This window comes from Bos mutus, chromosome 28 (genome assembly GCF_027580195.1).
Source record: "Bos mutus isolate GX-2022 chromosome 28, NWIPB_WYAK_1.1, whole genome shotgun sequence".
Lineage (NCBI taxonomy): Eukaryota > Metazoa > Chordata > Mammalia > Artiodactyla > Bovidae > Bos > Bos mutus.
In genome coordinates, this window is record NC_091644.1 from 19,826,292 (window position 1) to 19,852,889 (window position 26,598).

The following is a 26,598-nucleotide window of genomic DNA, read 5'->3' on the forward strand; positions in this document are numbered from 1 at the left end:
GGAGTCATCTTCTCAAAAATGGGGGGTTGGGGGAAGGGAGGATAAATTAGGAGGTAAGGCAATGGCACCCCCCTCCAGTACTTTTGCCTGGAAAATCCCACGGACGGAGGAGCCTGGTGGGCTGCAGTCCATGGGGTCGCTAGAGTCGGACACGACTGAGCGACTTCACTTTCACTTTTCACTTTCATGCATTGGAGAAGGAAATGGCAACCCATTCCAGTGTTCTTGCCTGGAGAATCTCAGGGACAGGGAAGCCTGGTGGGCTGCCGTCTATGGGGTCGCACAGAGTCGGACATGACTGAGGCGACTTGGCAGCAGCAGCAGCAACATACACACACTACTACATATAAAACATTTAATCAACAAGGATCTATTGTATAGCACAGGAAACTCTACCCAATAATTTTTGTAATAACCTGTAAGGGGAAAGAATCTGAAAAGCAATATATTTATATTATACTATATTATCAGTTATATATGTGTAACTGTGCTGTACACCTGAAACTAACACAATATTGTAAACCAACTATGAACTATGCTTCTATTTATATATATATGTCTCTCTCTCTCTCTCTATATATATATATATAGACAAAAAAGGAAATGCAAAATAAGACCACAATGATTTACCATCACACACCCATTAGAATGACCAAAATTTAAAAGACTGGCCGTACCAAATATGGGCAAGGAGGTAGAAGAACTGGGACTCTACACTGTGGTGGGGATATAAAATCAAGCAATCACTTTGGAAAATATTTTGGCAGTTTCCTATAAACCTACACATACACTTAGCATATGATCTAGCTATTCCCCTCTGAGATATTTACCCAAGGGAAATGAAAGTGTATATGAAGACAGGCACATGAGTGGTTATAGCAGCTTTTATTTGTATTAACAACAGCTAAACACTGGAAACAACACCAATGTCTATCAATAGACGAATGGATAAGCTGTGGCATATCCACACAACGGACTACTACTCAGCAATATAAAGGAATGGACTACTGATTTATGCCATGAAATGGATAAAGCTCCAAATAATTATGTTGAGCAAAAATAAATGCAGACAAAAAGAAAAGTCTATGCTGTATGAATCCATTATATAAAAATTTAGAAAATACAAAATAGTGTATAAAGACAGAAAGTTGATCCAAGGTCGCCTGGAGATGGGACGGGGGTGGCGAGGAGGAAAGCATCGCCAACGGGCAAGAGGAGATTTTTCAGCTTGATAGGTTTGTTCATTATCTTGATTGTGGTGATGGTTTCATTAGTGATATATTTGTCACTTGAAATATGTGTGGTTTTTTTAGGTTGAAAATAAGTTTGGAGAATATTGTATTTGCAGTTTTTATACAAACCCAATCTTCCTTAATGCATTTTACTGTTTTTTCTTATAAATATATTACAACAAAAAAAGTCCAAAATCAAAGCCTACAAATTCCCCCATTTCACGGCTTTGCAGGCTGCATTAAGATCGTCATTGTGTCTGTGTGCCATGGTGAGAAAAGGACTCATTCTGAAGGTCATTCTTCCATCCTTGTGTGATGAGAGGTCAGGATTACGTAACTGCTTTGGAAGCACAAAGGGTGCAAATCAGGGGCACCCCAACCACAGGACTGAAAAAGTCCTCTCTGTGGCTTCTGTTTGCTTTTTGGAGACGTGAGTGGCTGAGGTTTGGAAGAAAAAGAAGAGCTAAGTGTCCACAGCAGCTCAGCCACCTGTGGGTACCAATCTGTGATCCCTGATCCACAGAAGCAACAGTGGGAGCTGGGGGTGTTGGTGAGCAGTGGTGAAAAAAGGGAGGTCAAGGTAACCAGAAGCTTACAAGTACCAGGGCAACGTGACTTTGGATAAGCAGACTCTGTGCTGTCCCAGCCTCCTCAATGCCTCTGCCATCTTGCTGTCCCCGAGGCAGCTGCCACCCGCTCTGAGCACAGAGAGAAACCTCAGAGAGCAGCCATGAGGCCACCAGCCACAGAATCTGACCTGGTCTTGGGTGCACTGGTCCCAATGGGGACCAGGCAGAGACTCCAGCAGTGGCTGCAATCACCACCCGCTGGAGACAGCTGGAGTAGCAACTATCACTGGTTTCTCATGCTTAGTACCATGTGTCCACATGAGGCAATGGAGGCAGTGGGACAGAGGGGCTGAGTGCAAGGGACATTCCACCCGGGCTTACATCATAGCTTTGACACTTACCAGCGTGTGCCTTGGGCAAGATACTTAACCACAACATGCCTCAGTTTCTCCATCAATAAAATGGAGATAACAAGAATTACCACATACAGCGGCTAAGGGTGAAAGGAGTTGACATCTGTGTTTAGACAAGTTTCTGAGACAGTGTGCTCACTGATGTGCTTGCTATTATTCTAAAAAATAGCCCTCTTCTGCCCTTTCCCACATGTCAGACAATGCAGGCTTGTACATATGGCCACTATGTAAATGCTGGGTGTGATGGGCAGTTCCCTTAACATTCTTAAACTGATTTTTTCAGGTTTGGGGCTCACGCTGTTTATTTCTATTGCTCTGGCTTCCAAGAACCTCAGAGCAAATCTAGAACCCAGGTCTTGGGGCAGGAAGGCTTGGGAGGGCTGATCATGCAGGTCCTGCCGTCTCCAGCAGGGGGCGACGAGCACCCACCACCCTTTGCTAATGATGAGCAATGTCCAGCCCCACCCCAGGCCCTGGGAACAATGGGCTGTTTACAGCCGGAGAATCATTTTAATTCTATAGCCCAATGGCCACAGGCGGATTTGTGGGCACTGCTCCCTCCTGGACTCCTGACTTTCCTAGTTTCAATCTGTTCCACTTCCTGGAAGTAGAGACTCATGCCACAGTGGCTTGGCCTCAGTTTCCCAGTCTGTAAAACAGGTTGTCATCACTGCCTCTTTCCCTGAGGTCCCACAGTGAATTCTTAGCAGGAATGACAGGCAGGAGAGGCTCCATGCCCTGCCCACAAGTACAGCTGGGAAAAGCCATTTCCTGAAGCAGCAACACCAAAGGATGGGGGAGGTGTTTCCAGGCAGGGAGCAGGCAGCCTCGGTGATCTTTCCTCCTCCCAGCCTCAGTGTCTTGCACTGTCCCAAAACTTGGCTCCAGGATGGCCCCCCTTCAATCTTTGCACCAATGAGGGACTTCCAAGCCCAAACTGAGGTTTTCTTCACCCACCCTTGACCCAAACAGCACAAATGAAACACCAGAAAAAAAAAAAAAAATCACATCTTTATTGTCTGATTAATGAACTGGCTTGGAGAGGGAAGAATGTAAGGGGGCGGGGAACATCCAGCTTTGATTAGTCAGAAAGTCCTATTAACAGTGTACAAAATGAATGTTACAAAAATCATGTAAAAAAACAGGTCAGCAAAGCAGCAGCCCTGGGGAGGGCTCAAGGCACCTGGGAGGCTGAGAAGCAGGCCCACCCTGGCCTCAGGAGTGAGGCCAAAGGACAGGAGGCCGGGGATTGCACCCCTCCCCTCCTTCACCACGGGGCCATGTGTCTCCTCGCTCCCCGATTACAAGTCAGTACAAAACTGCCTTCAAGGGCCCAAACCCTGAGGCCAAGGCACTACCAGAAATGAAGTGGGCCTGAAGCCAGCACTGAGCTCCCCCTTCCCAGCGGCCGGAGCCTGGAGAAGGGGCGCCCGGTTCCCCATGCCCAGCGGGCTGGGCAGACACAGAGTCCCGCAGCTGGGACATGGCTCTGCCTCCCGACACGCAGTAGTCCGGGAGCCCTGAGCAAACACAGCCGGGGCTTTGGTCAGTGCTGAGTATGGAGAGAGGAGCCGCAGGCCTGTCCAGCCCCCCATCTGCCTCCCGACGCGGCCTCAGCAGAGCTGTCCTGTCACGGTCCTTCTGGAGCCGGTGCTCAGGCCACAGCCCTAAATGGGGTAACACATGCAGCACCCCGTTCCTGCCGCCTCCACGCCAGCCTTGGTGCCGGGCCCCAGGAGCCCGTCGGTGACAGAGTGCTCCGTGATGATGTCCTCTACCCGGGTGATGTACAGGAATGTCAGCAGCACTCCCAGGAACTGAGGAGAAGGGGCGCGGTGGGTGTCACTATCTGGGCCATTCGCCCTCTCTTTCCAGCCCCCCAGCCCACGCCGTCTGAGCCCAGCGTACCCGAGCCCTCTTCACCCTAGTTTTGTCCCTCCTCTGCACTCTGTAATCACCAAGCCACACACCATCGCGGCCCACAGCCTGCCCACCCCACCCCCGCACCCCTCCCTGGTGGAGGGGGGACCAGCCCACCTGGGGGAGCAGGATGCCCAGCAGGACGCCCGCCATGATGGTGTAGTTGTCCGTGAACCAGATGAGCACTGCGTTTGTGCAGCCCCGCACGTAGATGACGTTCTGCACGCTGAGGCGCTGCGGGGAGGAGCCTGGCTGAGCGCCCGCCTGGCGGCCCCAGTCCCAACTCTGCCACTCATCCCAGGCCCAGGCGAGTCCCTCAGCCTCTCTGGGTTTCTCATATGCAACCTGAGAAGCTGACTCTAAACCACAGGGTCTCAACAGAAAGTGAAAGTCGCTCAGTCGTGTCTGACTCTTTGCGACCCCCTGGACTGCCAAGCTCCTGTCCATGGGATTCTCCAGGCCCCAATACTGGAGTGGGTAGCCGTCCCCTTATCCAAGGGATCTTCCCAACCCAGGGATCGAACCCAGGTCTCCCGCATTCCGGGCGAATTCTTTACCAGCTGAGCTACCGGGGAAGCCTTTCAACAGGCAGTACTGTTCCCTAGAGAGCCTGCTGACATTGTGGTGGAACTTAAGCTTGTCACAGAGATAGGGGTGGGGGCTGAAGGACTACAGAGCTCAGGGCAATCCTTCTCGAGGGACAGCCACCCAGACTGTCTGCTTCATAGATGTCCCCCGGGCATCTGGATGGGTGACAACCCATCCATAATTATCTGAGCCCAAAGCCTAATTCCAGGGACATAAAAACCAGTGTTTTCTGCTTGGCTTTACTATACATTGAATTCTACAGAAATAGAAATAGGTAAACTAAGGGATAATTAACCTCAGATATGCAGATGACACCACCCTTATGGCAGAAAGTGAAGAGGAACTCAAAAGCCTCTTGATGAAAGTGAAAGTGGAGAGTGAAAAAGTTGGCTTAAAGCTCAACATTCAGAAAACGAAGATCATGGCATCCGGTCCCACCACTTCATGGGAAATAGATGGGGAAACAGTGGAAACAGTGCCAGACTTTATTTTTCTGGGCTCCAAAATCACTACAGATGGTGACTGCAGCCATGAAATTAAAAGACGCTTACTCCTTGGAAGGAAAGTTATGACCAACCTAGATAGCATATTCAAAAGCAGAGACATTACTTTGCCAACAAAGGTTCGTCTAGCAAAGGCTATGGTTTTTCCTGTGGTCAGGTATGGATGTGAGAGTTGGACTGTGAAGAAGGCTGAGCGCCAAAGAATTGATGCTTTTGAACTGTGGTGTTGGAGAAGACTCTTGAGAGTCCCTTGGACTGCAAGGAGATCCAACCAGTCCATTCTGAAGTAGATCAGCCCTGGGATTTCTTTGGAGGGAATGATGCTAAAGCTGAAACTCCAGTACTTTGGCCACCTCATGTGAAGAGTTGACTCATTGGAAAAGACTCTGATGCTGGGAGGGATTGGGGGCAGGAGGAGAAGGGGATGACAGAGGATGAGATGACTGGATGGTATCACTGACTCGATGGACATGAGTCTGAGTGAACTCTGGGGGTTGGTGATGGACAGGGAGGCCTGGGGTGCTGTGATTCATGGGGTCGCAAAGAGTTGGACACGACTGAGCGACTGATCTGATCTGAAGGGATAATTATATTCAATTTTGTTTGGAACTTTATCCAAGAATTGTTCACCATTTTAAAAACCATGTCCATGGCAAAAAATATGCCCATGCTATGCAAGTTGCCCACACAACACCCCTCCTAGGCAACAGAAGCCCCTGGCAGTGCAAACATCTGATAACTTTGCTGTCTTCTGCTGTATCTATCTAGCACCTAAGCATGTACATGTTGAAATACAGTATATGGTTATAAATCATTTTATGTTATTTCTCCCTTTATCTCAAATCAGGGGCTTCCCTCATAGCTCAGTTGGTAAAGAATCCACCTGCAATGCAGGAGACCCCAGTTCCATTCCTGGGTTGGGAAGATTCACTGGAGAAGGGATAGGCTACCTACTCCAGTATTCTTGGGCTTCCCTTGTGGCTCAGGCAGTAAAGAATCTGCCTGCAATGCGGGAGACCTGGGTTCGATCCCTGGGTTGGGAAGATCCCCTGGAGAAGGAAAGGCTACCCACTTCGGTGTTCTGGCCTGGAGAATTCTATGCGCTGTATAGGGCGTGGGGGTCTCAAAGAGTCGGACGTGACTGAGCTACTTTCAGTTATCTCAAATCATTATGCCACTTGTTTTGAAATCAGGTGTATAGGTAGGTAGGTTATAATATCTGTGAGTGTCATTTTGGAATAACAAAAAACAATAGGGCATTGTGTATGCCAAGTCACTTCAGTGGTGCCTGACTCTTTGCGATCCCATGGACTATAGCTTGCCAGGCTCCTCTGTCCATGGGATTCTCCAGGCAAGAATACTGGAGTGGGTTGCCATGCCCTCCTCCAGGGGATCTTCCCGACTCAGGGATCAAATTCGCATCTCTTACATCTCCTGAATTGGCAGGCGAGTTATTTACCATTAGTGCCACCTGGGAAGCCCAAATAGGGCATTACCAAGTGTTTATTATAAAAACTAGCCGTTGGGTCCCGTGTTTGGAGAACCACTGCTAGTCTGTGGTTCAGCATCTTAGATGTTTGTCAGAGTCACCCACTGGCCCCATCCCAAGAGTGCACGTTTCTAACAAGCTCCTTGGGGTGCTATTACTGCTAGTCTGGGGATCTCAGTTTGTGAAACAGTGCTCAGAGACCATCTCAAGTCATCATTATTTTTAGCTCCCTTCTCAACACAACCCCATCTTCTCTCCAAGTCCAGGAGAAATGCCCAGGAAGCTGACCCAGGAGGTACCAGCCAAAGACTCTCTTCGCCCAGGGACTCCTGGGTCCCAGGCTGAGGGAGCCAGTGTGTATCTGCAAACTGGCAGCTCCAAGGGCAGAGGTGGGCTGGTGAATGCAGCTGGGCATGGGGACACACTGGGGGCACTGACAAGGGCATGGTGGCCTCACACATTAGTTGCTCAGTCAACTCTGGCAGCCAGCTTCTCCCAACCTGGAGTGGGGGGGAATTCTTGGCTCCCCAAGTCCTTCTGTGTCTAGATAGGGGCAAAAAACGTGGGCAGTCCCTGGCTCCTGTTCATAGCCAGGAATGTTGGGAGATCTCAACAGCCAGGAGCCTCACCCCTGGAAGCCCCTCCGATCACCCTGGGGATGGAATAGGAAGAGCAGCCTTTCTGGGGAAAAGAAATTTCAAAGACATTACCTCCTTGTCGATAGTTTTGTAGCCACACATGGTGTTGACAACTTCTGTCTGAAACAGAAATGTGTATTAGCTAACACTTACATGGTGATTACTGCAGAAGACACTTATTCCACACCCCCAACTCCCCCATTTTACAGATGAAAAAACTGAGGCATGGAGAGTTGCACTAGCCAGTATGAATGGAGCTGAGATTCCCATCCCAGCTGCCTGGTTCAAGTCTGCATCTTAATCTTCTGGATCCAAGAAATGCCCAGGGAGACAAGGTGGGAAGACCAGTTCTGTGCGTCTTGGGTGGGAGACCCATTGCTCCACCAGTGACAGGCTAGGAGCCCAGAGGAAAGGGCACAGCCCAGGCTCTTCTGCTGCAGCCGCCAGAGCCTCACTTTGCTGAGATGGTCATGTGCTGAAGTCAGGACTGGGCTGCTGCCTGTCTGTTGGCTCTTGTGAAAGAAAATCCCAGACCGCAGCCAGGCCCCTGGCCAGCTGGGGTTTACCTGAGGGCAAGGCCAGGCCTCTGACCACACTTCCCGGACCCTGCAGACTGCTACCCGCCAGTAGGGCTGCTCAACCTCCTGCCCGGGAAGACAGCTGCCTTCAGGAGCTTCCAGCTGCTGACTAATCTGGGCACGGTGGAAGTTGTGGTTGGCCCTGGGCTCATCAAATCTCTTCCCAGCTAACCTAGGTCACAGGGCTGGCAGGGGCACTTCCCATCACAGCCTGAGCCCTTGTGGCGTCTCCTCTGCTGCTTTCTAGAAGGTGAGAGAGAGCTCAGTGTCCTACCCATCCACATCTAAGTGACAGCTACTGTGGGATCAGGGTGCCACAGGAGCCAGCAGTGATGTAGGAGGGCAGAGTGGCCAGTGTGGGCTCTGGCATCACATTGCCCAGTCCAGGCCCTGCTCTGCCACTTAGGAGCTCTGTGACCAACCTTAGGTGTGGTGCTAAGGGACAGGCACACGGAGGCACTCAATAAGGATTTGTTGAATGAATGAATGGACAGGTTCCCTGGACTCTTCAATAAAGCAATCATAATCTCTGAATGTACCCCATGGGGCTGTTTTGAATATAAAGTGAGATATATACATAAAATGATTGTCCAAGGGCAGGGCACACTGGCTGGACTGACCTTGAACACAATCCCAGACCCTGGAAGTCAAGGAGGGCTGCTACTCTTTCTAAAAACATGAGTTGAACCTCATGTCATCTGCTGCTGCTGCTGCTGCTAAGTCGCTTCAGTCGTGTCCGAGTCTGTGCGACCCCATAGACGGCAGCCCACCAGGCTCCCCCGTCCCTGGGATTCTCCAGGCAAGAACACTGGAGTGGGTTGCCATTTCCTTCTCCAATGCATGAAAGTGAAAAGTGAAAGTGAAGTCACTCAGTCGTGTCCGACTCGTAGCAACCCCATGGACTGCAGCCCACCAGGCTCCTCGGTCCATGGGATTTTCCAGGCAAGAGTACTGGAGACCGGTGCCATTGCCTTCTCTGCAGATGTCATCTAGATCAGTCTAAATGTCAAGGCTTGATGTGTGGACAAAATAACCTCCTTCAGTCTAGACTGTCCCCCAGGAACCCTCAGACCCCAAAACACCCAGGATCCACCTCACTTCAGTCAGTATCAGTGGCCCCTCCAGGCCATAAACATGACCCCAGTGGAGAAGCTCCAGCCTGGGTAGTAGATGTATGAGGGCTGGATGGGAGCAGGTGCTTCCTGCCTAATTTGTTCACTCATTAAATCATTACTGAACAGACAAAGCATCAATTATGTACCATTCTCTGTTCTAGAAGTTGGGAATACAGAAGAACAAAGTAAGATCCTTGCCTTCATGGAACTTTTATTCTAGGAAGGGAGACAGGCGATGAACATAATAAATAAGGAAACTGTATGATACGTAAGACCGTGACAAGAGTAACTTTACTTGTCATTGTGCTGCTTCCAGACCTGGAGGCAGAACCACAGCTCCTGCCCTTGGGGAACAGACATGCTATGGCAGAGGCCTCCCTTACACCTGGAGCCAAAAAACTCTTCTCTAGGCCCCAGAGGTGGAGGGGAACTGATGTAGGTATCTAGGCAAACATTACTCTGGGCATTTTTAACATTAAAATCAGTAGGCTGAGTAAAGCAGATTGCTCTCCCTAATGTGGGTGGGGCTCATCCAATCAGTCGAAGGCCTAAATAGAACAAAAAGGCTACCCTTCCCCCAAGTAAGGAAGAATTCTTCCTGTCTGATTTCAAACCTGAACTGAAACATCAGCTCTTCGTGGGCCTTGAGGCTGCCAGCCTCAAACAGGAACTACACCATCAGCTCTCCTGGTTCTTAGGCCTGTGGACTCGCGCTGGAAAGTAAACCATTGGCTCTCCTGGGGCTCTTGCTTGCCAACTCACTCTGCAGATCTTGGGACTTGCCTGTCTTCATAATTCTGTGAATCAATTTCTTATAATAAATCTCTTTACACACACACACACACACACACACACATCCTATTGATTCTGTTTTCTGCTAAACAAGCCAGGAAGTCCCTTCCTGGATGAAACACTAAACTCACGTAATGCCTGCTGAATGTGGAGGTATGAAGGCCTGCCCATCTCACCCCAATATGGGACAACTCTGCAGGATCATCCCCGGACATCCCCATGGATTCGGCTGAGGCGCCCACTGAGACTGCATCATTGCTCAACCTCTCCCTCTGCCCAGCCCAGCTGCTATCCCCTCCCTTACAGGTGTCAATCCTGAGCACACCTCCTCCTAAGCTTCCTGCTCACTAACCAGCATCTCAGGGCCCACTTTCCAGACAGCCTTGGCTGAGACACTGGGATCACTGCACTAGCCCCTAACCGGACTGCCCAGGTCATCTCTGCCACCGCAGCAGACGGGGTGGTGCTGGTAAAGCCTAAGGAAGATCTGCTACTCGTCCACTAAAGCCCTGTCACTTGACTTATTGACACTCAAGGGAACCAAAGTCCTGATTGTGACCTTCAGGGTCATGACCCATGACCTCTGACTTCATCTACAACTATCCTCCCCCAAGCTCACTCTGCTCCAGCCACACTGGAGCTGGTCTCTGTGCTGTTTCTTAAATTCACAAGGGCAGGTCCCACCTCAGGGCCTTTGCACTTGCCCTTCTCTCTGCCAGGAATTCCCATCCCCAGAGAGCATGGCTTACTCCCTCACTTCTTTCAGGGTTTTACTGAGAACCAACCTTCTCAGTATCTAAAATGCAATCCTCCATGCCCTTGTTTTATTTTTCTCCTTAGAATTTATCATCTCTTAGAATATTATCTCTTTTACTTATTTATTTTGCTTATTAGTTTTCTCCACTGGAAAGAATGTCAGCTCCATGTGGGCAGAGTTCTCTGTGTGTTTCCTGTATCCTTAGAACACACAACTGCATCTGGCTGGTCCTCAGTAAATACCTGTTGAATGAATGAATGAATGAACGAATGCACGTTGGGCTTTCACATCTCAGCTTGGACATTCAGGTGCCACTGCCTTGGATGACGAAGTTCAGAGTCATCCCCGCCCCCTCCACAGGCCTCTCTGAAAACCCTGGGCTCCTCCTCAGCACTCCCCCTGCACAAAGAGCTACCCTAAAATGGCAGCTCCAACTTCCAAACAAACCTTCCCTCCTGGCCCAGCCTTTTTAGGGCTCATGCACTTGGCACTGCCTCCCTGAGTCATGGGTGAGGCCCCCACCCCCACCAGCAGCTGCCCAGTTTACAGAATCCAGCAGTGGGCACAGAATGTGGAGACATCAGAAGAGAAATTTTCCATGACTCTTCAAGGCATGAGTAATTGCAAAACTCCCCGCCTCATTCCAATCCAGAAACCAGGCAGCTTTTGGACACATTAGTCAAACACAGGATTGACCAAGCCTCTCATTTATTAGCAGTAATGGCACAGGGCAGCCTCCCAAGTGGCCAAGGAGGCAACAGAGCTGAGAGGATCCCACTGGGGAGAGGCGGAGGCTGGCATTTACATCACCAGACCGCTTCCAAGCACCTCATTGCTGATGATCGCCAGGACGTCAAGCCCAGAGTCCACCAGCAACGTTCAAAGTGCAGGCCCTGCCCTGGCCCCCAGCTATGGCTGCCAGCCGGCCACCCTGCTAAGCCCCCCGGGCCTGGACTGTCTCCTACTCTTCACCTGGCGTGCACAGTAGTCCAGGGCACGGCTCTGACAACAGCTGCCTGAATTTCATCCTAGCTCTATCAACCTTGAGCCAAGAACCTCACCTTTTGGTGCCTCAGTTTTCTCATCTGTATAGTGGGTTGTTGAAAGGACTTAACGAGTCAAAACAACTAAAGAACCCAGAGCAGCCCACCACGTGGTAAGTGCTCAATAGATATCAACAGCCGTTGCTAATAAGACCAGTCTTCCCCATCCTCTACCCCCAGATTCACCCCATTCAGTAGCCCTTGAGGCTCAGGAAGCCTCGCCCTGGCAAGGACCACCACCTCCTGCCTACCCCCCTATCCAGCCCCACCGCCCCTGTCCTGAAAGGTGAGAGAAGCGTTTGACCAGCCAGGAGGCCCCCGGAGCAGTGGATACCGTGTTTCTGAAGCAGCAGGTGTAGGGCACCCCACAGGCCAGGGGCCCAGGGGCTCTGCAGTCGTGGTACTGGTTTTTGCTCCAATCTCGGTAGTCTTCCCCGCCACAGCACTTAAACTGAAGGAGGAAGCAAGTGGGGAAGAGAGCTGCTGTCACCACCAAGGCCCCCAGGCAGACAGCAGGGAGCGGCCCAGCCAGGGGACGATGTGATTTATGACGCGGGTCACACAGGTAGGGGGCATTATGGGGGCATGTGAGGCATCGTTACAGGTCAGAGCTCAACAAAAGCAGAATGGTGGCCCAGGAGGTAGTGAGCACCCCGTCACTGGGGAGGCATGCAAGCCAAGGCTGGGTAGCCTTTTGGTGGGATAGTGGGTGGTGACTAAACACTGGAGGAAAAGCACTTCCTTGCCAACCAGACTCCATCTTCACATCCCCAGTGCAGATGCTCCACCCCAAGACCTGGCCTTTAAAGTCCCAGAGACTAGGATTCCAGGGGAGCCCCACAATGGGGCCCCTGAACCTCACCCACCCAGCTCTGCCTGCCCCACCCTTAGCAAAGGGGCACACACACACACCCTGGCCAGGGCTCAGGACTGAAGTGATGGCACAGCTGGCGTCATTTTCCCCTTGGCTGAGCTCTGCCCTGCATGTCCCCCTGTACAGATGCCAACGCCTGGGGGAAGCAGTTACTTCACTGGGCCGCTGCTGTGTGCTGGGCATTGCTCTGTGTGCGCGAAAACCAAGGGGGAGGGAAAGCGCCACAGCCCTGAGGGAGATGGAGAGGACCACCATGTGAAAAAGGTGTGAGGCAGTGCTGGGTACCAGGGATACGGCAAACGGGGCAAGGAGGTGGGAGGTCGGGAAAGGCCTGAGGAGATCTCATTTAATTGGAAATATGAACAGGAAAAAAACAGTCAAGACATGCCAAGACCTCGCACAGAGATGAGTTAGTTGTATTGATATTTCAGCAGCAGGCGTAAAAACTGGAGCAGAGTGAGCAAGAGTAGAGGGGTTGAGGTCAGACCATGAAAGCTTTGTCAGCCAGAATAAGCAGGGAACGGGGATAGTATCCTTAGTGACAGGAAGTTCCTGGAGGGTTTAACCAGGGGAATGATATGGTCAGAGGTTCTAGTAGAAACAAAGAAGATGCCCTTCCAGAGTCTCCACAGAGCCTTTCAGGCCATCAGTCTAGGGGTCCAGGAAGTGCCTCTGTGGGGTTCAATGCAAAGAGTATTTATTTTGCCATCTGACAGGCCAGCATTCAAATCCTCATACCACCACTCCATGCTCTGTGGCTCTGGGCAAGTCAATCAGCCTCTCTGGGCCTCAGAGGTCAACTGTAAAGCAGGAAGAGCAATGCTATCTTTGCACAGCTGAGCTGAGAAGTACAGAGACAAGCAAAGCATGAAGCACACAGCATAGGACCTGGCCTGAAGCAGGTGCCCAGTGAGCATGAGTCATCCCGCCATTCCACCCTGGGAGAAATGAAATTCGCAAGCCAGCTGAAGGTTGGTTCCAATAAAAACATCTTGCCCCACCCGATGGCCAGAGCTGGCAGACGCATCCCTGGCAGAGAAAGGCCTCCCAGAGGCTGCACCTGTTATGACTACAGAGAAGGCCTGAGCCAAGGGAGTGGCCACTATGGATGGCCCCAGGTGCAGGGAGATGTTGGTCCCCCACTGAGGGCTATCACGGGGATCAGGTCAGCTGACGCCCCCAAGGTCATGTCCCGAGAAGCGCTGCCTCCACTCATCCTCACCTAGCAGGACAGGCAGACAATGATCACCCCAGCTGACACTGCTTTAGTCTCACCACATGCCTGGCCCTGCTCTAACCACCTCTGAAATAAATCCAGGCAAATCTCACAGTGACACTAAGTAGAAGGGACCATCAGTATCCCGCTGGGGCAGGTGTGGAACCTGAGGCTCAGGACTAAGTGAGATTGGTGTGTAGAAGCCCCGAGGGCAGCAGGCACTGCTATTACTGCTTCACCCACAGACTTGGGTGGACCGTGGGAAGGAGGGATGACAATCATCACGTTCAAAGGAGTGCCGTTGGAGAAAAGGAGAAGACTTGCTCTGTTTCCTGTGCAGGGGTAAATGGAACCAGAGAAGAGCTCTCTCCCCACCAGGGCTGTCCTTGATTTGGCAAGGGAGGGAGCTCCCCGTCCCTGAACGGTCTCGGCAGAGGGAATTTTGAATTGGGTGGCTTGGAGGTCATTCCCACCTCAAAGAAGATTCTTTGCCCACTGACAAGAGGCACCCTGAGACTCTGCCACGTGGTTTGTAGCTCCCTCTGACCTTTTTTTCTTTTCTTTTTTTCAGAAGGGGAGGGTTTGTGTAGCTGGAAAGGAATGGGCAGGGCAAGTATATGCTGGACCAGGCATGCCCTGGCATCCCCTCCCTTGGCGGCTGTCCATGGCCTACCCTCAACTCCGAACTTGGCCAGCCACCTGACCCCTCACCCCCACCCTCTTGAGCAGGGTCCCAAGTTGGGGGCAGAGGAGGGTGGGCAGAGCAAAGGACGTGGGAGGCAAATTTCTGACCCCAAGCACCTGACTCACCTCCTTCTGAACAAAATCCATGATGTTTTTGAAGTCCAGATCATCATAGTAGTTCTCAATTCCTCTTCGAATATTGTCATTCAGAAAGTCGATGGTCTATGTAGACAGAGAAATTATAAAGGAGGAAGAGTGCACGACCCCAGGGTCCAACCCAAGATTTCCCAGAAGTCAGGATTGAACCAGAGAGCCCACCTGCCCAGGGAGCCTCCCCCAACGACCTGCACAGAGCACCTCCGTTCCCACCCACAACCTTCCTGCACCAGCACCCTCTCCATGTCCCCAGTGCCCATCAGAGGCAGGAATGGTGCACCCCCTTCCTTTACAGATCAGGCAACCCAGGCCCCATGAGGGTGAGGCCCTGCTTGGGGGACACCGTTCTGAAGGAGCCAGGCCAGGGCTGGGGCTTGGCTGCCCAGATGCTCCTTCTACTGTAGCCAAAGACAGGCCTGCACTGGAACCTTCCCTTTGCCCTCCAGCCCCCTCTCCACACTTCTTTCCTATATAAGCTCTTCTTTTACAGATGAAAAGGCCCAGAGAGGGAGATTGACTCTTCCCAGGTCACCAAGCAGGTGTCGGCTTTGGTTAGGGGCCCAGCCAGGATTGGAAACCAGGTGTCCTGACTTCCCTCGGGCCTCTCTCTGTCACTGCAGTGCTCTGGCCCAGACGACAGGGCCCACCTCCCTCTCGGACCGGGACAATCCCCACTGGGAAGGGTGCTGGCCGGCCACCCTCTCCCAGTCACGCTGGGCCTTCGGGATCAACAGCCCGGCTGTTGTGCCGAGATCCAGGAGCACAAAAGGCCCCACAGCGGGAAGGGACGGGGCGGGAGTGTGGGCAGCCCAGCTCCACACTCACAGTGACAATCGGGGCTTTCAGAGCAGGGAGGCCAGTGGATCATCAGAGATTGTGCTGGCACAAAGGGCTCATTCTCAGCTCTGGAGCCAGACGATTCCCGGGGGAGGCGCCCTCAGGGTTCTTGGGGACAAGAGGGTCCTGAGTTCCAGGCCCCACCCTAGGACTGCAGGCCCCACCCTATTCCTCCACTCTCAGCTCCCCACTTGTGAATCAGTCATGCAAGCCTGTCTTTAAGACACCTTCCAGCGCCAAAGATCAAAGACTAAGGTGCGAGGGGCTGTCACGCCTCATAGTCAAGAACAGTCTTTGCACCCACACCTGCCTCAGGAATATCAATTAACTTCTGGACCTCCAGTGGTTCAGACGGTAAAGGATATGCCTGCAATCCAAGAAATCTGGGTTTGAACCCTGGATCAGGAAGATCCCCTGGAGAAGGGAATGGAAACTCACTCCAGTATTCTTGCCTGGAGAATTCCATGGACAGAGGAGCCTGGCAGGCTACAGTCCACAGGCTTCCAAATAGTTGGACCCGACTGAGTGACTGACACTTTTCCTCCCCTACAGGGTGGGAGTGGGGATCCTCTGCCTCAGAGGAATTTGAGACTCAAACAAACTAGAGCAACGAAAGCGCTTAGCACGATGCCAGACACATAGCATTATTATGTATTATTATGATAGATTTTTCTCTTTTTCCAGGAGGTAGTACCACTTCATACCCATCATGTCATCAGTGGAAAATGGCTAATCCCAAAAGAAATCAAGACCCTAAGTCTTGTCCAAGAGCCACTCCTGGATCTGGGACCCCTCCCAAAGTCCCTGCAGCCCCAAGAGGTAATGTGACTTGTCTAAGGTCACCCCATGATCACTGGCAGAGAGATGCTGGAATCAAGAGTCAAAATCGCATCCTGATATACTTTAAGAAGCCAAGAACCCAAGGTTGAGTTCAGGGCCATCTCCCCAAACTATCTCCAGTATCAGGGAGAGAGAAACAAGGATGTGATAGCCACCTCCTTCCTGACATTCACACACTGCTCAAAGCCAAGGTGACAAAGCAGACTGGCTCAAGGAAACCAGTCTCCATGGTCAGAAGGAAAACCCTCTGTTGATGATAATCACCGCTCAGGAGCAGACATCGCTCAGGATCACGCCAGCCTCAGGAGGCACCAGGCCAGACCTCTTCCCCTGTAACAGGCCATCCGCCCTGCCCAGGTCTGGCTCTGGATCCTGGGGCAGGGGCTCAGGGGAAGAGCTGTTTGCTGGCCACCCGACCTGGGCAGAGCAGGGACCTGCCTGGTTCTCAGGTCCACCCTTCCCAGAGGTCCCCAGGTCCTGCAGCCTTTCCAGTCTTGGGTGCCTGTTCCCTGGGGTGATGATGAAGGGAAAGGCCAGCCAGCTGGGGAATAGTTGGGGGTGTCTAAGAAACAGGACACCAGGCTGGATCAGTCTGTCACCCAGGGAATGAGCTCACAGGATTACATGGCATGCTGTAAGGGGCTCTTGGCAGGGGGTGATGTCCAAAGTCAGGGATATGTCAAGGGCCACACTCATGGCGGGTGAGGTGGCTTCCCTTCAGTCTCAAGGCACTGCAGGCCATCCTGGCCCTCCTATCCCAGCCCACTGGCCACCTCATAGTCCCTCTGCTGGGTCACCCCTCAGCCCTCCCACGGGGTCACATGCGGTTAGGGGCCAGGGTGGGATGAGGGCAGGAGGCCCAGGGCGGGGAGGAAGATCAAGCAGCAGAGCGGATGCCCGGCAGCCCCACGGGGAAAAGCTCTCCCCCGCTCTCTGGTGAGCAGCCCTGACCTCTCTCCCCAAACCGTCTCAGTCTCTGGGTATTTTCCAAAGGCGCGGACGCCGAAAGAGGCCTTCTTTGTGCAAATCAGGCCTTCCATCTGGTTAGCTGAGCTGGACCCTGCGGGGGAGGGAGGCCCCACTGGAGGCCTCTCTGGACGGACAGGAAGAACAGATGGTCCCAGACTCCACGGGCGGCAGCTGCCCCCGTTCCCACCAGGGAGCTCTCTGGCTTGTGCTGGCTCTTACACATGCGTGCTGCCCTTGGCACCACGTCTGTGTGTGTGTATGGATGTGTCCACACCAGGGAGACGTGTAGAATGTTTGGGTGGTTCCTGCAGGGGTGGGGGTTGTATGGTTCATTAATTAACTATAATCAACTGTAAAGTGCGCTGCTATGTTCCACAATGTTCTGAGGGACTGGGGGAGCCACTCAGAGGACGTGTCCTGTGGGAGCTCGGCAGGGAAAAGCAAATTTTAGCTTCCTCTGCTGTCTCAGAGGCCAACGCACCCAGGGCCACCCCCACCCGGCTCTAAACCAGGTCATGCAGTGGGGCAGCTCCAGTGAGGACCTGAAAACCACCTTTCATGAATGGCTGGCGTGACCTCAGAGGCATGTGGCCCGGGCTAAATAAAACAAAGAGTAAGCGGTCATCAAAACCATGCGATTTTCACAGCACATTGTTCAAGCTACCAGACTCGAGCCACAGAGCACTGCCCTTTCTAGGTCTGTCTTTCAATCTAGTTTTAAAGATACCCGAAGCCCCTGCATCACTCCCCTCAGTGGAGGCACTCGGACAGTTTGTTGATGAACGAGGAGGCTAGCTCAGGGGTGGCGGATTTTTTCTCAAAGCCACGGAAATGTTCTAAAATCAACAGGTCATGTATGAATGAACACTTCAAATGAGTGAACTGAATGGTGTTCATGCTCAGTCGCTCAGTCGTGTCCAACTCTTGGCGACACCATGGACTGTAGCTCACCAGGCTCCTCTGTCCGTGGGATTCTCCAGGGAAGAATACTGGAGTGGGTTGTCATTTCCTCCTCCAGGGGATCTTTCTAACCGAGGGATCGAACCCTCATCTCTTGGGTCTCCCGCATTGGCAGGTGGATTCTTTACCACTAGAGCCACCTGGGAAACCCGAATTGTATGGTATATGAATGACGCATCAATAAAGCCTTTTATAAGCCTGAAGAACAAATAAATAAGGCTTTGGAGCGGGGCGGGGAATGGGTGGCAGCGCCCCAGGATGGGAGGATGAGGAGCAGAAAAGGAGGAGTGGAAGGGCCAGCAGCTGGAGCCTCCCACCAGGCCTCTGGGGACGGAGCTGCCTAGTTTCCTGCATGCTGCCAGCCGGGCTCCATCGATTCACGTTAGCTTCTGGGGCCCACTCTGGGGAGGCCCAGTAGCCGGCAGCTCAGCGGGAACCCTCGCCAGCTCAGCTCTCACAACGCAGAGGCGGGTGCTCAGGCTCGGACTTCCTTCCTCCCTCAGTGCCTGGGCTAAGCCAGCATCTCTGGGCTCCCCTCAGCATCCCCCAGAAGGTAAAGACTCATCCTTGTTGCCTCCAGACCCCAGCCTCTGCTCCAGCCCTGAGATGGGCCCTATCAGACAACCAAGGGTTGAGAGGAACCCAAAGAGTGAGAAAGAAAGAGGTGTGAACACTGCAAGGTTCTCAGGAATATCTGCCAGTCCCTTCCTCAGACCTGGCTGGACTGTGTGTTAGCCCCTCAGTTGTGTCTGACTCTTTGCAACCCCATGAACTCCTCTGTCCTTGGGGTTTTCCAGGCAAGAATACCGGAGTGGGTTGCCATTTCCTTTTCCAGGAAATCTTCCCAACTTAGGGAGCAAACCCAGGTCTTCTCCGTGGCAAGCAGATGCTTCACCACGAGCCACCATGAGCAGATGAGCCACCAGGGAAGCCTATCACACCTGGCTGGAAGTCGCAGGATTAATCCCCATGGTGGGGGAGGTAATGCTTTGGTTTCCCAGGTGTTTGGAGCCCAGCTCTCCCTTCCAAACGGCTGTCCACAGTGGGATGCACCAGCTGCAGGAGTCCGTCCACATTAGTGTAGAACTTTCTCTACTTGCTCCAGGTGGGAAGGATACATATGCTCAGATGCCAGACAAGCAGGCCATGCTGTCTCCTTTCTCCTTGCTCCAACCTCACAGTCACGCCGAGAGCCAGCTGGTGACAGTGCCAAGATAAACAGGTTGGGTGCTGCCCATTGTTCCTTGGCTGATGTTGGGTGTGACCACGGCACCATCCAATCAAGGCCAGAAAAGAGGTCACTCCTCCACTTGTCCAGGAGGTAGAGGGAAGGAGGCCAGGGATGGGTACAGACACACCAGCCACAGCCCAGTGTCTTCTGGGTGTCCCTGCTCAGCACTGCCTCGCTGGGAACACATGGGCAGGAGCTGCGCACCTCCAACACCCCAATATTCCTTCAGGGAGGCTCAGAGCAAGCTGGGGTGATGTCAGGTCAAGAACAAGAGACCTGGGGATTTCCATGGCTATCCAGTGCTTAAGACTCCATGCTTCCCTGATGCGAGTTCAATCCCTAGTCAGGGAAGTAAGATCCAGGCAAGAATACTAGAGTGGGTTGCCATTTCCTCCTCTAGGGGATCTTCCCAACCCAGGGATCGAACCCAAGTCTCCTGCACTGCAGGCAGATTCTTTACCATCTGAGCCACAGAGAAGCCCAAAGTCAAAGTGTTAGTCACTCAGTTGTGTCTGACTCTTTGTGACCCCATGGACTGTAGCCTGCCAGGCTCCATCATCCATGGAATTATCCTGCCAAGAATATTGGAGTGGGTAGCCATTCCTTTCTCCAGGATCTTCCTAGGTCTCCTGTATTGCAGGCAGATTCTTTACCAACTGAGCCACCAGGCAAGCCCTGCATGGCCAAAACATAAATTAATTAAAAAAAATAAAGAGCAGTGAGACCCAGACACCTGTGGAAGTCATCCAGGTTCTCCACCCACTGCTGGGTTCAGGGTGCTGCACTTCTGCTTTTAATGCCCGGATCCTTGGGGCCACCAGCTCTGCACCAAGTTCCCCATCACACAGCCACTCCACCCTACATAAGCAGAGAAGCTGCTTCAATCCAACTCCTGGGTCATGCCTAGCAGCAGAAACTGTGCCCAGGGTCAGCAACTGATAGAAAATTTCTGCCTCACACCTGGGAGTTGTTTATCTTTCGCTGCCTGGAGGTGACCATGGTTGTACCTTCCTGAGAGCCCTGTGTGTAGTCATCAGCCTGATGATTTGTCCTCATCTGTCACTACAAGTGGATTCTTAGAGTTAAGAGGTAGCCTGGGGGGCTGGAGACTGAACTTGTTACACTGTGACTCAGAGAAATCTGTCTTCTCCTCTTGGGGAAGAAAAACTAGAATTGGGAATTCACCTGGAACCCGACCTTGACTGTGCCTCATCTCTTTCCCCACCATCAATGGCCAGGCTCCTCCTTCCCCATCCTCGCCATTGGCCCATTTCTTGTTTTACGAAATCACATGGCATTACTGTTGGCAGGGACATTATTTTTCTTTATATGGTATTTTTCTTCTTGATTATAAAAAATGAAAAAGAAAATTTGGGAGCTAGGGAAAAAAATATAAATTTTAGGAGGAAATAAAAATCACCCTAGTCCCATCCCTCAGGGAAAATATGAGTTAATATGTTAATATTTCTATTTCCTTTCAGATTTTTCCAGGCCTATTTTTTTTTTCATTGTGGAGATCTTACTGCACTTACAGGGCTTTTTTTTTTTTTCTTCTTTCTTTCTCTCTTTTTCTTTTAGGCCATGCTGCGCAGTATGTGGGATCTTAGTTCTTCAACCAGGGATTGAACCCATATCCCCTGCATTGGGAGCAGAGTCTTAACCATTGGACTGCAGGGAAGTCCCTACACTTACAGTTTTGTATCTCATTTTTAAGTTTTTGAATTATGTATCACTGTCATATGAGAGCACAGCCCATCATAAGCCTCCAAAGAGCTGAGAGCCCTGACGATGAGGGTCCTTCCTGGACTGACATAGTTCCATGGGGGGACACAATACCCAAGGAGAAGGAACACACTTCAGCCTGTGGTGCCCTCCGTGTCTGGGGATAATGTAAGCTCTCAGCCCTGACCTCAAGCCCATGGCATCCTCAGCTGTGAGGACTAAAGGTCCCTGGAGGTTTCGCCTTTACTTAGCGCCTCCCTGGAAAGGAGTGGTGTCACGGCCCCTGTTGAGCTACAGGCAAGGAAAATAAGTCATCAATCTTTGTGAAAGCACCCTGTAAACGAGAACCACTATTCACTTAGGAGATTGTTTATTAAAACACTGATGCTGCTGACCGTGGCCTGGACTTGGGCTCTAGTTAGTAAAGTACTAACTCATAACTCTGGAAAGTTGTGGGCAGCCAGGAGCCCTGCTGGCTGCACAGAAAGGCATCCCCATGGGCAAATGGAATAAACATCTCTCTCTCCTCAACGCTGCTGAAAAATGAACCAGTACCCTGGATCTGCCAGCCCAGAGCAGATGGTCTGAAGAGCAGAAAAGAGGAAAAGGGAGGAACAAGAGGCAAAACTGAATTGGGAAGACAACCAATGGGTCAGGGCAATCTATAGATTCAGCGCAATCCCCCTGTAAAATTCAGATGGCATCTTTCAGAGATACAGAAAAAAAAATGCTCAAATTCATATGGAATCACAACAAACCCTAGTAGCCAAAGCAATCTTGAATAAGAAGAGTCAAGCTGAAGGTATCACATTTCATGATTTCAATATTACGAAGTTATAGTTACCAAAACAGTATGGTTCTAACATATAAATAGACACATAGATCAGTGGAACAGAAAAGGGAGTCTGGAAATAAACCCAACATATATGGTCAACTAATTCCCAAAAAGATGCCGACTCTCTTTAATAAATAGTGTTGAGAAAACTGGAAATCCACATGCTAAAGAATGAAATTGGATCCTTATATCATAGACAAAAACCAACTCAAAATGAGTTAAAGACTTAAATGTGGCAGAAGACCTCAAGTAGTAGAACTAACTCCTAAAGGAAATATAGGAAAAAACTCCTTGACATTGGTCTTGGTGATGATTTCTTGGATCTGACATCAAATATATAGGCAATGTTGCCCATAGCAAAAAAATAAAATAAAATAAGTGGGACTATGTTAAACTAAAGCATTTCTGCTAAAAAGTAAACCATGTAAAAAGTAAAAAGGTGAACTATGAATTGGGAGAAAATAATTGTAAACAATATATCTGAAAAGGGGTTAATACCCAAAATATATATGGAACCCCTACAGTTGCAAAATAGCAAAAAAAATACAGTTGACCTTTGAACAATGCAGGGATTGGGATGCCAACCCCCAATACAGTTGAGCATCTGCATACTGCTATCTCTGCCTCTAAACAAAGGAACTGATAAATAACTCACTGAAGGGCAGGAAGCTAAAACAGTTTAAATACAATCAGGACTCAAACCCTAGTCCTTTTGACTCCACTTATTGTGATCTCTAACTGAACATAAACTTTTCTCACACTTAGTTAATTTAAAGTTCTGTAAACTGAACACATTTCTCACACTTAGTTGATTTAAAGATCTGTAAAATGAAAATACAGGTACTATATTTATTGAAAAATATCTGTGTATAAGTGGATATACACTGTTCAAATCCATGTTGTTCAGCTGTAATTTGATTAAAAAATGGGCAGAGGACCTGAATAGTTTTTCAAAGAAGACATACAAATGACCAACAGATATATGAAAAAATGCTCAACATCTCTAAACATCAGGGAAATGCAAACTAAAGCCACAATGAGATATAATCTCACTCCTATTAGAATGTCTATTATCAAAAAACAGGAGATAAATGTGGGTGAGGTGAAAAGGGCACCTTTGTGCACTGTTGCTGGGAGTGTAAAATTGGTACAATCACTATGGAAAACTGTATGATGCTTTCTCAAAAAATTAAAAATAGAACTACCATATGTGGTATAATCCCACTCGTGGGAAATGAAATTACTATCTCAAAGAGTCATCTGCCATGAAAAGAGCTCTCACGTTCATCCCAACATTACTCACAATTGCCAAGATATGGAAACAACCGGTCTGTTTGCCAGATGAATGGATCAATTTGTGAGATAGATACAGATATTCCATTGTTTGTGTATACAGGATGTATATATATAATGGAATATTATTCATCCATAAAAAATAAGGAAAACCTGCCACTTAGAACAACATGGGTAAATCTTGAGGGTATTATGCTAAGAGAAATAAGTCAGAGACAGAAAGACAAACACTTCCTATATGGGGCCACTTATATTTGAAATCTAAAAAAGAGTCAAACTCACAGAACCAGAGAGCAGAAAAGTGGTTGTCAGGGGACAGGAGGTGGGGGAAACAGGAAGATGTTGGTCAATGGTATAAATTTTCAGTTACAAGATGAATAAGTTCTGAGGATCTAATGAACAGTATGGTGACTATAGTTAATAATACAGTATTATATATTTGCAATCTGCTTAGAGAATAGATCTTAAAGATTAAGATCTTACCCCCTCCCCCAAAGTTAACTATTCAAGGTGACGGATGTATTATTAACTTGATTATGGCAATCCTTTCACAATGCATGCATATATCAAATCATCACATTGTAGAGTTTAAACATAATTTTATTTGTCAATTATTCCTCAGTAAAGCTGGGGCAGCGGAGGAAAAAAGAAATGAAAAGAAATTGGAAAGCATCCCTGAGCTGCCTCCCTCTTGCTATGTACTCTTAGGAGGGCTTCTTAACCTCTCTGTGCCTCAGTGACTCCATCAATATGATGGGAATCTCCCCTCCCCTCTCCTGGGACTCATGAAACAGGAAGAAGACCCTTGGATCCCAAGGCTAAGACATGCCTGTGGTTAAGGCTCACACACAGCGAGTTTCCCTACTGTCCACTCTCCATTCAGCAACAAGTAAAATGTGAATCAGATCACATCGCTTCCCAGCATAAAACTCTCCACAGGCTCCCACTGCCTTTTAAAAAAATTCCAAGGCCTTACATGATCTGCCCTGGCCAGTTCTTCCAGCTTCACCTTCTACCCACTTCCCATCCCTCACCTTCAGCCAAGCAGCCTCCACACTGTGCACAAACCCACCAAGCTCCCTTCTGCCTCAGCGGTTCCCTCTGCCTGGACCTCTGTTCCCCCTGAGCCTCAGCAGGTTGGCTCCTTTTCATCAGCGTCCTCCCCACCTCCACCCCAGGCGCTCTGCCATCAGCCTGTTTTGTTCTCTTGTTTTCTGGTCCACCTGTTCAGTGCCTGTCTCCTCAGCCCAATAGACACAGGAGGGATTATCCGGCCCACTCTCCGCTGCACTCCCAGTTTGCAACCCAGGGCGCACATAGAGCGGGTGCTCAGCATACACGGGACTGATAAATGTGCCAGAGGCCCACCTGGTTCCGGAAGATCAAGGCCACCACGCCACCAATGAGCTCAATTATGAGGCAAATCCCAAGGATGTACATGAACTGAAAAACAAAGCTCAGTGAGTCACCGGGAGTGGAAGGGGAATGCCATCCGCTCCAAGGTCAAGCACAGTAAGGAAATCATCTTCTCAGAGCTCTTAAGGGCTCCTGGGCCTTCACCCCTTCCTCCTGTGAGGACACAGGATGTGGACAGACATTCCTGGAAAGCCCGGCGCTGGAGCCTGTGATCAGGAAGAGTGACTCAGCTGTCCCAGCCAGACTGTCATCGAGGTTTGTCCCAGAAGTCCTCAGTGGGGTCTGGGTGAAAAAACACAATCCCCTCCCCCAACCCCACACCTTGAGCAGCCACTGGTCCTCCTCTGGCTGACCCAGAGGGGACAGGCCTGTCTTGACAGGCAGGTTAGAGCAGCGTTTCCAGCTCTGCCAGCAAAGCCCCTGCAAAGTGACTTCCCAGACCCCAAGGGCAGATGAGGGGACATCTCAGGCTGAGTACATATATCACTCTTTAGCACAGAAACAAGCATTGTCCAAACTAATGTCAACAACTTTCAGCCTCAGGGAACATCACTGAGACCACACTCATAGGGGCTTTTAGGGGCTTCCCGGGTAAGGGGAACTATGAGGTCAAACACACATGTGGGTGCACAGTAAACAGATATCCTATCTGGCACCCCCTGTGTTGAGAAGCCATCCCTCACCCCACAGTAAGGGGGCAGAGAGGCTGACCCCACCCCTGACCCCAGGGCAGGCACTTGGCCAAGCAGTCCCATCAAAGTCCTAGGATCTTGGCCAGAGTTACCAGGAAAGACTCCCAGGACCCTGAGCTATAAGGACTGTTGGCCTAAGGCTGCTGGTGACCGTCGCAAATTGAACCTGAGGACAGCACCTGGCATCCTCTGGGAGGCAGCAAGAGAGACAGCCCAAGGGCATCAGCTAAACCCCTGGACCTAGGGTGGGCTTGCTGGTTACATGAGCTAATGACTCACCACCAACAACTTTTCTTGGTTTTGCTTGCTCTCATCTGAGAGTACCTTCTCCCACTTCCAACAGACAGTCCAGACTAACATGGGGTTTAAGAACAGTCTTTGAATCAGCCTTTCTAAGCAGAAGTGGAGGAGGCTGAGCCCTCTTGGGCCAATATGGACAGGCTGACCCATGAAACCCTCCAGTCGAGCTGGTTTGAGGCAAGGACTGATTAACTGGGCTGCCCGAGGGCTCAGGGGTGGTCTCCCAGCTCTCCCAGGGACACCAAGGATCACACCCCCAGTACCACCAGTTGATGGGTGCCTGGGGCTGACTCACCGCTTGGAGGAGACACAGGTTGTCGCGGAGGGAAGCCAGGACGCCGATGAAGGACACGATGAACATGACGACCCCCAGGAGGATGAGGATGATGGCTGGGGCCAGAAAGGCGCTTTCCAGGGTTTTGTATTTCTGCCTCTCGACCTCTGCATAGATCCCCACAGACAGGACCAGGCCCCCGATCAACTGCAGCAAGAAAACAAGGAGTGAGAGAGGAGAAGGACTGCAGTTGCTTGATTCTCCTACAAAGGATTCAAGGGAGGGTTCTGGTGCCTGCCGTTGGAGGGGTCACCCCAGGTCACCGGATGTGCAGCCACCTGTTATGGGCTGAACTGTGTTCCCAAAATTCACAAGCTGAAGTCCTAACCCCCAGAACCTCAGAATGGGACTGTACTCGGAAACTGAGGCTTAAAAGAGGTAATGAAGTTAAAATGAAGTCTTACAACTCAGGTTGAATCCACTATGAATGTTGTCCTTCTAAGAGGAGATTAGGACACGGACACACCGAGAGAAGACCTTGTTAAGATGCATAGAGAAGACAGACATTGGCAAAGCCAGAGAGGGGCTCAGAGAAAACCAACTCTGCCCACACCTTCATCTTGGACATCCAGCCTCCAGAACTGAGAGGCAATAAACCTCTG

The 26,598-nt window shown here is 50.6% G+C and overlaps 1 protein-coding gene across 4 annotated transcripts in view; it reads right to left on the bottom strand.

Moving 5' to 3' along the window:
* Positions 1 to 3,203: 3,203 nt before the first annotated feature.
* TSPAN15 (tetraspanin 15) overlaps positions 3,204 to 26,598 on the bottom strand; it is a 53,754-nt gene continuing 30,359 nt past the window's right edge. The window contains exons 2-8 of one of the 4 annotated variants that reach the window (XM_070364516.1): positions 25,958 to 26,143; positions 24,623 to 24,697; positions 14,538 to 14,633; positions 11,972 to 12,088; positions 7,425 to 7,468; positions 4,252 to 4,368; positions 3,204 to 4,031 (exon numbers count right to left, since the gene is read on the bottom strand). In XM_070364516.1, coding sequence (XP_070220617.1) covers positions 4,013 to 4,031; positions 4,252 to 4,368; positions 7,425 to 7,468; positions 11,972 to 12,088; positions 14,538 to 14,633; positions 24,623 to 24,697; positions 25,958 to 26,143 — 654 coding nt within the window. In that variant the 3' untranslated portion in view covers positions 3,204 to 4,012. Of the gene's footprint in view, positions 4,032 to 4,251; positions 4,369 to 7,424; positions 7,473 to 11,971; positions 12,089 to 14,537; positions 14,634 to 24,622; positions 24,698 to 25,957; positions 26,144 to 26,598 lie in introns of all 4 variants that reach the window. The other 3 variants (XM_005904224.3, XM_070364515.1, XM_070364514.1) reach the window with 3 other exon arrangements.